At 37.6% G+C, this 14670-nt stretch overlaps 1 protein-coding gene across 4 annotated transcripts in view; it reads right to left on the minus strand.

Annotated features, from left to right (window-relative positions):
- Positions 1–3020: 3020 nt before the first annotated feature.
- The window catches only part of Akr1c20 (aldo-keto reductase family 1, member C20), a 36499-nt gene continuing 24849 nt past the window's right edge, over positions 3021–14670 (minus strand). For 3 of the 4 annotated variants that reach the window (XM_030247130.1, XM_006516466.1, XM_006516465.1), the window contains exons 8-9: positions 6355–6437; positions 3137–3390 (exon numbers count right to left, since the gene is read on the minus strand). In XM_030247130.1, the coding sequence (XP_030102990.1) occupies positions 3348–3390; positions 6355–6437 (126 nt within the window). In that variant the 3' untranslated portion in view covers positions 3137–3347. Of the gene's footprint in view, positions 3391–6354; positions 6438–14670 lie in introns of all 4 variants that reach the window. The other variant, NM_001311132.1, reaches the window with a different exon arrangement.

Here is a 14670-nt window from a genome sequence, read left to right on the forward strand (position 1 = left end):
CAAATTGGAAAGGAAGAAGTCAAAATATCACTTTTTGCAGATGATATGATAGTATGTACAAGTGACCCTAAAACTTCCACCAGAGAACTCCTAAGCCTGATAAACAACTTCAGTGAAATAGCTGGATATAAAATTTAACTCAAAGAAGTCAATGGCCTTTCTCTACACAAAGGATAAACAGGCTGAAAAAGAAATTAGGGAAACAACACCCTTCTCAATAGCCACAAATAATATAAAATACCTTGGCGTGACTCTAACTAAGGAAGTGAAAGATCTGTATGATAAGAACTTCAAGTCTCTGAAAAAAGAAAATAAAGAAGATCTCAGAAGATGGAAAGATCTCCCAAGCTCATGGATTGGCAGGATCAATATAGTAAAAATGGCTATCTTGCCAAAAGCAATCTACAGATTCAATGCAATCCCCATCAAAATTCCAACTCAATTCTTCAACGAATTAGAAAGGGCAATTGGCAGATTCATCTGGAATAACAAAAAACCTAGGATAGCAAATCCTCTTCTCCAGGATAAAAGAACCTCTGATGGAATCACCATGCCCAACCTAAAGCTGTACTACAGAGCAATTGCGATGAAAAACTGCATGGTATTGGTATAGTGACAGACAAGTAGACCAATGGAACAGAATTGATGACCCAGAGATGAACCCACATACCTATGGTCACTTGATCTTTGACAAGGGAGCTAAAACCATACAGTGGAAAAAAGACAGCATTTTTAACAAATGGTGCTGGCATAACTGGCGGTTATCATATAGAAGAATGCGAATTGATCCATTCCCATCTCCTTGTACTAAGGTCAAGTCTAAGTGGATCAAGGAACTCCACATAAAACCAGAGACACTGAAACTTATAGAGGAGAAAGTAGGGAAAAGCCTTGACGATCTGGGTACAGGGGAAAAATTCCTGAATAGAACAGCAATGGCTTGTGCTGTAAGATTGAGAATTGATAAATTGGACCTCATACAGTTTCAAAGCTTCTGCAAGGCAAAAGACACTGTCAATAAGACAAAAAGACCACCAAGAGATTGGGAAAGGATCTTTACCTATCCCAAATCGGATAGGGGACTAATATCAAATATATATAAAGAACTCAAGAAGGTGGACTCCAGAAAATCAAATAACCCCATTAAAATATGGGGCTTAGAGCTGAACAAAAATTCTCACCTGAGGAATATCGAATGGCAGAGAAGCACCTGAAAAAATGTTCAACATCTTTAATCATCAGGGAAATGCAAATCAAAACAACCCTGAGATTCCACCTCACACCAGTCAGAATGGCTAAGATCAAAAATTCAGGTGAAAGCAGATGCTGGCGAGGATGTGGAGAAAGAGGAACACTCCTCCATTGTTGGTGGGATTGCAAGATAGTACAACCACTCTGGAAATCAGTCTGGCAGTTCCTCAGAAAATTGGACATAATACTACCGGAGAATCCCGCAATACCTCTCCTGGGCATATATCCAGAAGATGTCCCAACCAGTAAAAAGCACACATGCTCCACTATGTTCATAGCAGCCTTATTTATAATATCCAGAAGCTGGAAAGAACCTAGATGCCCCTCAACAGAGGAATGGATACAGAAAATGTGGTACTTTTACACAATGGAGTAGTACTCAGCTATTAAAAAGAATGAATTTATGAAATTCCTAGGCAAATGGATGGACCTAGAGGGCATCATCCTGAATGAGGTAACCCAATCACAAAAGAACTTGCACAATATGTACTCACTGATAAGTGGATATTAACCCAGAAACTTAGGATACCCAAGATATAAGATACAATTTGCTAAACGCATGAAACTCAAGAAGAACGAAGATCAAAGTGTGGACACTTTGCCCCTTCTTAGAATTGGGAACAAAACACCCATGGAAGGAGTTACAGAGACAAAATTTGGTGCTGTGACGAAAGCATGGACCATCTAGTGATTGCCATATGCGGGGATGCATCCCATTATCAGCTTCCAAATGCTGACACCATTGCATACACTAGCAAGATTTTGCTGAAAGGACCCTGATATAGCTGTCTCTTGTGAGACTATGCCAGGGCCTAGCAAACACAGAAGTGGATGCTCACAGTCAGCTATTTGATGGCACAGAGCGCCCCCAATGGAGGAGCTAGAGAAAGTACCCAAGGAGCTAAAGGGATCTGCAACCCTATAGGTTGAACAACAATATGAACTAACCAGTACCCCGGAGCTCTTTACTCTAGCTGCATATGTATCAAAAGATGGCCTAGTCAGCCATCACTGGAAAGAGAGGCCCATTGGATTTGCAAACTTTATATGCCCCAGTACAGGGGAATGCCAGGGCCAAATAGGGGGAGTGGGTGGGTAAGGGAGTGGTGGGGTGGGTATGCGGGACTTTTGGGATAGCATTTGAAATGTAAATGAGGAAATACCTAATAAAATTTTTTTAAAATAATAAATAAATAAATAAAGACATTAAAGAGTTTAAATAAGGGTCTTTATTTATGAACAATGTATCGCTCTTCCTGGGCACATTCTGATCTCTAAAACCGATGCACCTCCTAAGAAGAGACATGCTTGGCATGCATCTCCCAAATTTCCCTTCTTCAGAATCTTCATGTGTTTTGAAGTTTGGTTTCCCGTAAACTGTCAACCCTCTCTCAAGGATACTTCAGTCTGAGTTCCTGGAGAAACATTAGTACTCAAGGTTTCCTTTTGCGTGTTTGGGACACTTTCTAGACTATACAAGATATGATTTCTAATTCTTGAAATACCAGAGAAAAAACTATTAATGCCCCAGTACAGGGGAACGCCAGGGCCAAAATGGGGGAGTGGGTGGGTAGGGAAGTGGGGGGGGGGGGCGGTAAGGGGGACTTTTGGTATAGCATTGGAAATGTAAATGAGCTAAATATCTAATAAAAATGGAAAAGAAAAATACCTAATTAAAAAATAAATTAAAAAAACTATTAATAAATACTTGCTAATACTGCTTCCCAGAGAATGATAATTATCTTCACCATTATATCAGATATGTTAGTAAAATGTCTTTTATTAGTTCAATCACTACACACATATTTCTAGGTAAATCCTTCCAGGATGCAAATGGATCAGGATAAATTAAAATACATAAATAATATAAGCTGGCAAACATAAATGCTAAAGAAAAATGATTCTTTTATTTCTTAGAAAGGGGGAAATATATATAGTTTTTGCTTTCTTGCTTAAGATTATAGACTCAGCAGAGCCAGAATTGCTCAGAAGTTAGGATGAGGGTGATATGCAATCATCACATTTTGAGAGTATCCTTTCTATACAGTCTTCCCATGTAGTGACTTCTGGCACAAGGCATGACAGGGACCTCCATGTTAGTATTCATCCAAAAATGGAAAATCAGGATGGTCCTCAGAACTAGAAAGATAAGTAAATCATATTTGTTTTGAGTTACTACCTTGAAATTTTTATTAGTGTGAAAATAAACAAAATTATTTTCTGGTAATGCAGACCATATACCTTAAACATTATTGTATAAACAGTTGAACAAAAACTAAATTCTTATCATGCACCTTTTCATGGGTCTTACACAGAAAATAGACACTCAAATACACATCTATCCAAAAAAGGTAGTCAGGTCTCTTAATTACAATTTCTTAATAAAAATAGAAACTAATCATCTTGTTTTGAAAAGAAGCCAATATACATAGTCATTACTGAGACACACTTCAGGGAGATACAGACGGATAGTATCATTTTCATTTCCTTTTACTAATTTATCAATTACTTGCTAACTGTTTTCTATATCCACTATACTATTTGTGATTCAGACATAGGAATAAATGGACTGGTGACATGTTTGAGTGGAAAAAATGCTTTTGTTATAAATATGTGATATGATTTTGGATCCTCGTTACCTACATAAAGTTGGGCATGGTAGCCTTTGAATAAGATCTCCATGGTGGAATGGGAAATGGAGACAAGCATTTTATTGAAAACCCACAGGCAGCATGAAATATACAATGGAAACAAAATGTTCTGCCCTAAACAAGATGGAAGATGAAGACAACCAATGTTGACCCCTGATCATCAGATGTATACAATGTTTCACTCATATGATCTCATTCACTCATACACATACATACATGAAATATCATATAAGGCAATACACAGAAAATAACTGGATGATGAGTATATAATATGAAAGTGTGTATCCAAGGAGATAACTATAGAAGATCAACATTGACTTATAATCATTCAAGATAAAAAGCAATACAATTTTGATAATTTTTCACAATTATTATATCAGCGAGTACTTGATGCTTGTTCTGAATATTAACATGTTTTATCACTTTCTTCATAATAATAAAAGTATTAATAATGGTATCATTTGACAGAATTTTTTTTTGTTTTTTTCAAGACAGGATTTCTCTATATAGCCTTGGCTGTCCTGGAACTCACTTTGTAGACCAGGCTGGCCATGAACTCAGAAATCCATCTGCCTCTGTCTCCCAAGTGCTGGGATTAAAGGTGTGCGCCACCACCGTCTGGTTTAGAAATTTATAATATATATTATTATTTATTAAGCTTGTCAACAGATATAAATTCTCATATTTATATACTTTTAGAAGTAGTTTTCCAATAGAACAAGAAAAATATATTACGTTCTTTCTTCATTGATATTACATATATATATATATATACATATATACATACATACATATATATGTATAATATTATATAGAAAGTGTTATACATATAACTATAACATACATATAATTTTTCTACCTCAAATTTATAAAATATATGGAGTGTCAAGGAAGAGTAAAATTTCTTGTTGTCTACAAGTTCTTCATCATGTGGGTTTGGCTTCCACATGATATAGTGATGGCTATAATCTTATTCTCTATAACTTCTGAATATTCAACATTGAGGTATTGATATTCTAGAAAAACAATACCAAATGAGCTATAGAATTCATTAAGCCAGTTATTGGTGTCATAAGCACAATGTTTAGTCCTGGGGGTGCAATATAAACAAACTAGAACATTCATTCCATTGCAACATTAAATTGTCTGAATTAAATGAACAATTTCATTAAGAGGAAATATCATAGACCACAAGAAGGATGGTCACACATTTGATTAAGCAGGTGGCAGGACACATGACATGATGTTGAATTGAAAATGTTTCAATAGACTTATTGAATTGCCTCAAGTGTAAATCCCAGGACATACCAATTCAGAGCCTAAATGAAGGATACAGATCCTTCACCACTGATGACCCAAAACTTTCCATAAAACAGGAGGAGAACAGTAAGTTCAGGAGGTCTGCCTGAGCCAGGCTCCACACCTCCTGCTCAGGCCACAGGACAGAATTCACAGGAGGCTGGAAATAGTTGTTAAAGCTTTTGTCTTTTTCCTGATTAATGTTGTCTCTGGACTTCTTTTTTGAATTAAGGAAACTACTAATATTTATGTTATACTCAGCTCAGGAAAAAAATTGGAGTAAAATATGTTTATTAAGGGCTAGGAGAATGAATAGGAATATGTAGCTGCTGGAGCTGGGGTTGAGGGGGAACCTCAAGAAAATCCCAGAGCCCTGGCATGGGAAACCCTCCAAGGCTCAATGTACATGACCTTAGCGTAAAATGTCAAACAGTGGGGATATAGAACCTGAAGTGACCACCTCCAGTCATCAGACAGGACACCATTGGAGAGATGGGGATATAAACCTACCTATAAATTTTTTGACCTAAATTTGTTCCATCTAAAAGAAATGCAGGGACAAAAGTGGAGCAGAGATTGGATGAATGGGCTACCAATGACCAGCCCATCTTGAGACCCATCCCATGGACAAACACCAAACCCTAACACTATTACTGATGCTATGTTTTGCTTGAAAATAGGAGACTAACATGGGAGTCCTTTGAGAAGTTCTATCCAGGGGCTGATGGAGATAGATGCAGATACTCCCAGTGAGGTATTGGATTAAGGTTGGGATCCCAGTGCAGGAGTTTGGGGAATGATTGAAGGGACTGAAGGGGTTGTCCACCCCATAGCAAGACCACCAGTGAAAAATAACCTAGACCCCTGGGAAGTCCTGGGGACTACGTTACCAACAAAAGAACATATACTGGCTGATTCAAGCCCCCTGTACTATGTAGCAGAGGACTGCCTCAGTTTGAGAGGATGTGCCTAATTCTCCTATAGAGACTTGATGTCTCAGAGTGGAAGTATGTTGGGGGACTTTCTCAGAGGCTACGAGAGGCAAGTGGGGAGGAAGAACTCCTCAAGCAAGGACCAGTAAGGGGCAACATTTGGGATGTAAATAAATAAAATATTTAATTATTAAAATTAATTTTAAAAGGAAATTACTTACATAGAACTACCTATGTATCGGATATTTTTATTCAGGCCATCAAGAACTTTCATGTCCACCGAAGTCAACTGAAATTCAAAAACCTATCATACAAAAGGAACTTGATTATTATATTTATACTGCATACTTTCCAGTCTGCCCATTACAAATGTACCACACTAAATGTTGCAGATAAACTACTTAATATATTCAAGAAAGAAAGCACATATTCATTAAATCATTAAGTGATGAATATCACATATGAAAGTAGCCTTCCTCTATACAGAGGATAAACAGGTTGAGAAAGAAATTAGGCAAACAACATTCTTCACAATAGTCACAGATACTATAAAATAATTTGGTGTAGCTTTAATCAAGCAAGTGAAATATCTGTATGACAAGAATTTCAAGTCCCTGAATAAAGAAATCAAAGAAGATCTCAGAAGAAGGAAAGATCTTCCATGGTTATGCATCAGTAGGATTAACAGTGAAAATGACCATCTTACCAATGGCAATCTACAGATTCAATGCAATTCCCATCAAAATTCCAACTAAATTCTTTTCTTTCAACTTCATATGGAAAACCAAAACACCCAGTATAGCATAAATAATTCTCAACAATGAAAGAACGTCTGAGGTAATCACCATCCCTAACCTCAAGCTGCACTATAGACCAATAGTGACAATAATCACATCGTTTTTTCACAGCCTGTTGTTCATGAGTCCTGCCAGGAGAGAGCTGGTCTCCCAGGAGTGCTTGCACTCCCGGGCCAAGAAGTGAGATCTCTACTTTCTTTAAAATAACTGTCTGGAGCAGGGCCAGCTGGGGGCACACAGGACATAGGAACAGTGGAACAGCTAGGACAGGATCCTTCCAGTTGCTATCTGCATCCAGAACTTGGGCTGTTCCAGAGCTCTCTGTACACAAGTTCTGCCACAAGAGAGCTGGTCTCCCAGGAGTGCTGACACAGGCTTACAGGCTACAGGATTGACAAGTTCCAGCCAGAAATAGCAAGACAAACTGACACCAGATATAACCAGATGGAGAAAGGCAAGTGTAAGAACATTACCAACAGAAACCCAGGCTACTTGGAATCATCAGAACTCAGTTTTCCTAACACAGCAAGACATGGATACCCCAACTCATTGGAAAAACAAGATTTGGATTTAAAAATCACATCTCATGATGCTGATAGAGGATTTTAAGAAGGAAAGAAATAACTCCCTTAAAGAAAAATAAGAGAACACCGGTAAAGAAAGAACACAAAAATCCCTTAAACAATTGTAGGAAAACACATCCAAACATGTGAAGGAATTGAACAAAATCATCCAGGATGGATGGAAGTAGAAATAATAAAGAAAGCACAAATGGAGACAACTCTGGAGATAGAAAATCTAGGAAAGAGATAGGGGTCATACATGTAAGCATCACCAACAGAACACAAGAAATAGAAGAGAAATATCAGGTGCAGAAGATGCCATAGAAAATATTGACACAATAGTCAAAGAAAATGCAAAACGCAAAATGTTCCTAACACACACACACACACACACACACACACACAATCCAGGAAATCCAGAAGACAATGAAAGACCAAACCAAGGATAGTAGGTATAAAAGAGAGCAAAGATTCACAAATTAAAGGGCCAGTAGATATCTTCAACAAAACTATACAAGAAAACTTCCCTAACGTAAAGAAAGAGATGCACATGAACAAAAAAGAAGCCTACAGAATACCAAATTTATTGGACCAGAAAAGAAATTCCTCCCGTCTCATAACAATCAAAACACCAAATGCACAAAACAAAGAAAGAATATTAAAATCAGTAAGGGAAAATATCAAGTAACATATAAATGTAGACTTATCAGAAGTACACCAGACTTCTTGCCAGAGACTATAAAAGCTAGAAGATCCTGGGCACACATCATAGAGACCCTAAGAGAACAAAAATACCAGCCCAGGCTACTATTCCCAGGAAAACTCTCAATTATCACAGATGAAGAAACTAAGATATTCCATAAACAAAAACAAATTCACAGAATATCTTTCCACACTTACAGCTTTTCAAAGGATAATAAATGGAAAACACCAATACAAGGTGGGAAGTTACACCCTAGAAAAAGCATGAAAATAATCTTTTAACAATCCAAAAGGAAGATAGCCACATAAACATAACTCCACCTCTAAGAACATAAAGAAACATTCATTTGCCCTTAATATCAATGGACTCAATTCCTTAATAAAAAGACATAGACTAACAGACTGGATATGGAAACGGGACCCAACATATGGGAAAATCACCTCAGTTACAAAGACTGACACTACATCAGAGGAAATGGCTGGAAAACAATTCTCCAAGCAAATGGTCCCAGGAAGCAAGGTGGAGTAGCCATTCTAATAATGAATAAAATCAACTTTCAACCAAAAGATATTTAAAAGGAAGGATACTTCATACTCATCAAAGGAAAAATATACCAGGATGAATGATCAATTCTGAACATGTATACTCTAAATGCAAGGGAACCCACAGTCATAAAAGAAACTTTACTAAATTTCAAAGCACACATTGTACCTCACAAAATAATAGTGGGAGACTTCAACACCCTACTCTCATCAATGGACAGATCATGGAAATAGAAACTAAACAGAGACACAGTTGAACTAACAGAAGTTATGAAACAAATGGTTTTAATAGATATCTATAGGCCATTTCATCCTAAAACAAAAGATTATACCTTCTTCTCAGGACCTCATGGTACCTTCTCCAAAATTGACCATATAATCAGTCAAAAAAACAGGTCTCAACAGATACAAAAATATTGAAATAATCCCATGCACCCTATCAGAACAGCACAGACTAAGGCTGGTCTTCATAATAATATAAACAATAGAAAGCCCACACACATGTGGAAGCTGAACAACACTACTCAATGATAACTTGGCCAAGGAAGAAATAAAGAAAGAAATTAAAGACTTTTAAGAGTTTAATGAAAATGAAGCCACAATATATGCAAACTTTTTGGACACAATGAAAGCAGCCCTGAGAGGAAAACTCATAGCTCTGAGTTCCTCCAAAAAGAAACTGGAGAGAGCATACACTAAGAGCTTGACAGCACATCTAACAGCTTTAAAAAGAAATGAAGCAAATTCACCCAAGAGGAGTAGATGTCAGGAAATAATCAAAGTCAGGGCTGAAATCAACCAGAAACAAAAAGAACTATGCAAAGAATCAAACAAACTAGGAATTGGGTCTTTGAGAAAATCAACAACATAGATAAATCCATATCCAGACTAATCAGAGTGCATAGAGTCAGTATCCAAAAAATAATTTCAGAAATGGCAAAGGGGACATAACAACAGAATCTAAGAAAATCTAAAAAATCATCAGATCCTACTACAAAAGCCTATACTCATCAAAACTGGAAAATCTGAATGAAATGGACAATTTTCTAGAAAGAGACAAGGTACCAAAGTTTAATCAGGATCAGATAAATATCTAAAGATCTAAAGAGCCCCATAACCCCTAAATAAATAGAAACAGTCATTAATAGTCTCCCAGCTAAAAAAAAAAAAAAAAAAAAAAAAAAAAAAAAGTCCAGGACCAGATGGGTCGAAGAAGACCTAAGAACAATACTCTTCAAACTATTCCACAAAATAGAAACAGAATGAAGACTATTCAATTCAACCTTAATAAAATTCTTACTGACTGAATCCAATAACACATCAAAATGATCATTTATTATGATCAATTAGACTTTATCTCAGGGATGCAAGGGTGGTTCAATATACAGAAATCCATCAATGAAATCCATTATATAAACAAACACAAAGAAAATAACCATATGGTCCTCTGATTAGATGCTGAGAAAGCATTTGACAAAATCCAAAAACCATTCATGATAAAAGTCATGGAAGGGGGATCAGTTCTGGTCGGGACCAGCCCTTCCATCTTCCGTCTGAACCCAGCGGAGGCCATTAAGGGCTCCAGAGTACTCTCCACATCTCAGAACCTCGGGATCAACTTGGAATCACGGGTGAGTGGAACACAATATCAGCTCCAAAGAATCATGGAGGGCCTTGTGCCAGCAGGAACAGGGACAAAGGAACCCTGCCTGACCAGAGGCTGGGATTCATTCAGGTCGGGCCAGCCTCTCCATCTTCTGTGTGAACCCAGCAGAGGGCATCTAGGGCCCCAGAGGACTCTCCACAACGCAGGACCCCTAGCATACCCAGGACCTCATGATCACCTAAGAGCACTGGGCAACAGAAGCAACAGAGCTTCTTGGACAGGGTCCCCTTGTGCCTTCATCCTCAGCCAAGAGGCAGAGCTGAGACCCAGACCCCTGGGCACCTTCCTTGCCAGAGGAGAGTCTACAGGGAGGGCTCTGACCCTAGGACTCAGGAGGTGGATCAGAGCTCCAGACTTCTGGACACCTACCCTGCAAGAGGAGAGCTAGCCTGCAGAGAGTTCTCTGACCACTAGAACTCAGGTGAGAGTTGGACTCCCAGGAGTGCTGACAGAAGCTAACAGAATCACACGAGGATCAAGCTCCAGTCAGAAGCAGTGTGAAAGTTAACACCAGAGATTACCAGATGATGAAAGGCAAACGTAAGAATCTTACTAACAGAAACCAAGAACACTGGACATCATCAGAACCCAGAACACCCACCACAGCTAGTCCTGCATACCCCAACGCACATGAAAAGGAAGACATGGATTTAAAATCAAATCTCATGATGGTGGTAGAAGATTTTAAGAAGGGCATTAATACCTCACTAAAAGAAATACAGGAGAGAGCCGGGCATGGTGGCACACACCTTTAGCCTGGTCTACAAAGTGAGTTCCAGGACAGCCAGGGCTATACAGAGAAAGAGAAACCCTGTCTCAAAAAAACAAAACAAAACAAAAAAAAAGAAAGAAAGAAAAGAAAGGAAGAAAGAAAGAAAGAAAGAAAGAAAGAAAGAAAGAAAGAAAGAAAGAAAAAGAGAGAAAAGAAAAGAAAAGAAAGGAAAAGAAAAGAAAAAAAATACAGGAGAACACTGCTTAACAGGTAGAAGCCCTTATAAAGAAAGCACAAAAATCCCGCAAGGAATTACAGGAGAACACTGCTAAACAGGTAGAAGTCCTTGAAGAACTACAGGCAAACACTGCTAAAGAGGTAGAAGTCCTTAAAGAAGAAACACAAAAATCCCTTAAAGAATTACAGGAAACCACAAACAAGCAGGTGATGGAATTGAACAAAACCATCCAAGATTTAAAAACGGAAGTAGAAACATTGAAAAAAAAAAAAACAAAACAAAGGGAGACAACTCTGGAGATAGAAACCCTAGGAAAGAAATGAGGAATCATAGATGTGAGCATCAGCAACAGAATACAAGAGATGGAAGAGAGAATCTCAGATGCAGAAGATTCCATAGGGAACATGGACACAACAATCAAAGAAAATGTAAAATGCACCTAACTCAAAACATCGAGGAAATCCAAGACACAATGAGAAGATCAAACCTATGGATAATAGGAGTAGATGAGAATGAAGATTTCAACTTAAAGGGCCAGGAAATATCTTCAACAAAATTATAAAAAAAAACTTCCCATACCAAAAGAAAGAGATGCCCATGAACATGCAAGAAGCCTACAGAACTCCAAATAGACTGGACCAGAAAAGAAATTCCTCCTGACACATAATAATCAGAACAACAAATGCACTAAATAAAGACAGAATATTAAAAGCAGTAAGGGGAAAAGGTCAAGTAACATATAAAGGTAGGCCTATTAGAATTACTCCAGATTTCTCACTATAGACTATGAAAGCCAGATCATGGACAGATGTTATACAGACATTAAGAGAACACAAATCCTAGCCCAGGCTACTATACCGAGCAAAACTCTCAATTACCATAGATGGAGAAACCAAGGTATTCCATGACAAAACCAAATTCACACAATATCTTTCCACGAATCCAGTCCTTCAAAGGATAATAAAGGGAAAACACCAACACAAAGATGGAAACTACACCCTAGAAAAAGCAAGAAAATAATCCTTCAAGAAACCTAAAAGAAGACAGCCACAAGAACAGAATCCCAACTTTAACAAGAATGGCAGGAAGCAACAATTACTAGTCTTTGATTTCTCGTAACATCAATGCACACAATTCCCCAATAAAAAGACATAGACTAATAGACTGGCTACAGAAACAGGACCCAACATTTTGCTGCTTACAGGAAACCCACCTCAGGGACAAAAACAGACACTGCCTCAAAGTAAAAGGCTGGAAAACAATTTTCCAAGCAAATGGTCTGAAGAAACAAGCTGGAGTAGCCATTCTAATATAGAATATAATTGACTTCCAAACCAAAGTTATCAAAAAAGAAAAGAGGGGGACACTTCATACTCATCAAAGGTAAAATCTACCAAGATGAACTCTCAATTCTCAATATCTATGCTCCAAATACAAGGGCAGCCACATTCATTAAAGAAACTTTAGTAAAACTCAAAGCACATATTGCACCTCACACAACAATAATGGAAGATTTCAACACCCCACTCTCACCAATGGACAGATCCTGGAAACAGAAACTAAACAGAGACACATGGACATTAAGAGAAGTTGTGAAACAAATGTAATTAACAGGTATCTACAGAATATCTTATCCTAAAACAAAAGGATATACCTTCTTCTCAGGACCTCATGATACCGCCTCCAAAATTGACTGTATAATTGGTCCCAAAACAGGCCTCAACAGATACAAAATTTTTGAAACTATCCTATGCATCCTATCAGATAACCACAGACTAAGGCTGATCTTCAATAACAGCATAAATAATAGAAAGCCAACATTCATGTGGAAATTGAACAACACTCTACTTAAAGATACCTTGGTCAAGGAAGAAATAAAGACAGATATTAAAGACTTTTTAGAGTTTAATGAAAATGAAGTCACAACATACTCAAACATATGGGACACAATGAAAGCAGTCCTAAGAGGAAAACTCATAACCCTGGGTGCCTCCAAAAAGAAACTAGAAAGAACATACACTAGCAGTCTGACAGCACACCTAGAAGCACTAGAACAAAAGGAAACAAATTCACCGAAGAGGAGTAGATGGCAGGAAATAATCAAACTTAGGGCTTAAATCAACCAAGTGGAAACAAAAAGAACTATTCAAAGAATCAACCAAACCAGGAACTGGTTCTTTGAGAAAATCAATATCCAGACTAACTAGAGGGCACAGGGACAGTATCCTAATTAACAAAATCAGAAATGAAAAAGGAGACAGATTAACAGATCCTGAGGAAATCCAAAACATCATCAGATCCTACTACAAAAGGCAATACTCAACAAAACTGGAAAACCTGGATGAAATGGACAACTTCCTAGACAGATACCAGTTACCAAAGTTAAATCAGGATCAGATTAATGATCTTAACAATCCCTTTTACCCTAAGGAAATAGAATCAGTCATTAATAGTCTCCCAAACAAAAAAAGTACAGAACCAGATGGGTTTAGTGCAGAGTTCTATCAGACCTTCAAAGAAGACCTAATTCCAAATCTCCTCAAACTATTCCACAAAATAGAAACAAAAAGTACTCTACAGAATTCATTCTATGAAGCCACAGTTACTCTGATACCTAAACCACAGAAAGATCCAACAAAGAAAGAGAACTTCGGACCAATTTTCCTTATGAATATTGATGAAAAAATACTCAATAAAATCCTCACAAAATGATCATCCATCATGAACAAGTATGCTTCATCCCAGGGATGGAGGGATGATTTAATATATGGAAATCCATTAACATAGTCCACTATATAAACAAAGTCAAAGACAAAAACCACATGATCATCTTGTTAGATGTTGAGAAAGCATTTGAGAAAATCCAAGACCCCTTCACGATAAAAGTCATGGAAAGATCAGGAATTCAAGGCCCATAACTAATCATAACAAAAGCAATCTATAGCAAACCAGTAGCCAACATTAAACTAAATGGAGAGAAACTCGAAGCAATCCCACTAAAATCAGGGACTAGACAAGGCTGCCTACTTTCTCCCTACCTATTCAATATAGCACTTGAAGTCCTAGCCAGAGCAATTCGACAACAAAAGATCAAGGGGATACAAATTGGAAAGGAAGAAGTCAAAATATCACTATTTGCAGAAGATATGATAGGACCCTAAAACTTCCACCAGAGAACTCCTAAACCTGATAAACAGCTTCAATGCAGTAGCTGGATATAAAATTAACTCAAACAAATAAGTGGCCTTCCTCTACACAAAGGATAAACAGGCTGAGAAAGAAATTATGGAAACAACACCCTTCACAATAGTCACAA

Source organism: Mus musculus, chromosome 13 (assembly GCF_000001635.26).
Source record: "Mus musculus strain C57BL/6J chromosome 13, GRCm38.p6 C57BL/6J".
Lineage (NCBI taxonomy): Eukaryota > Metazoa > Chordata > Mammalia > Rodentia > Muridae > Mus > Mus musculus.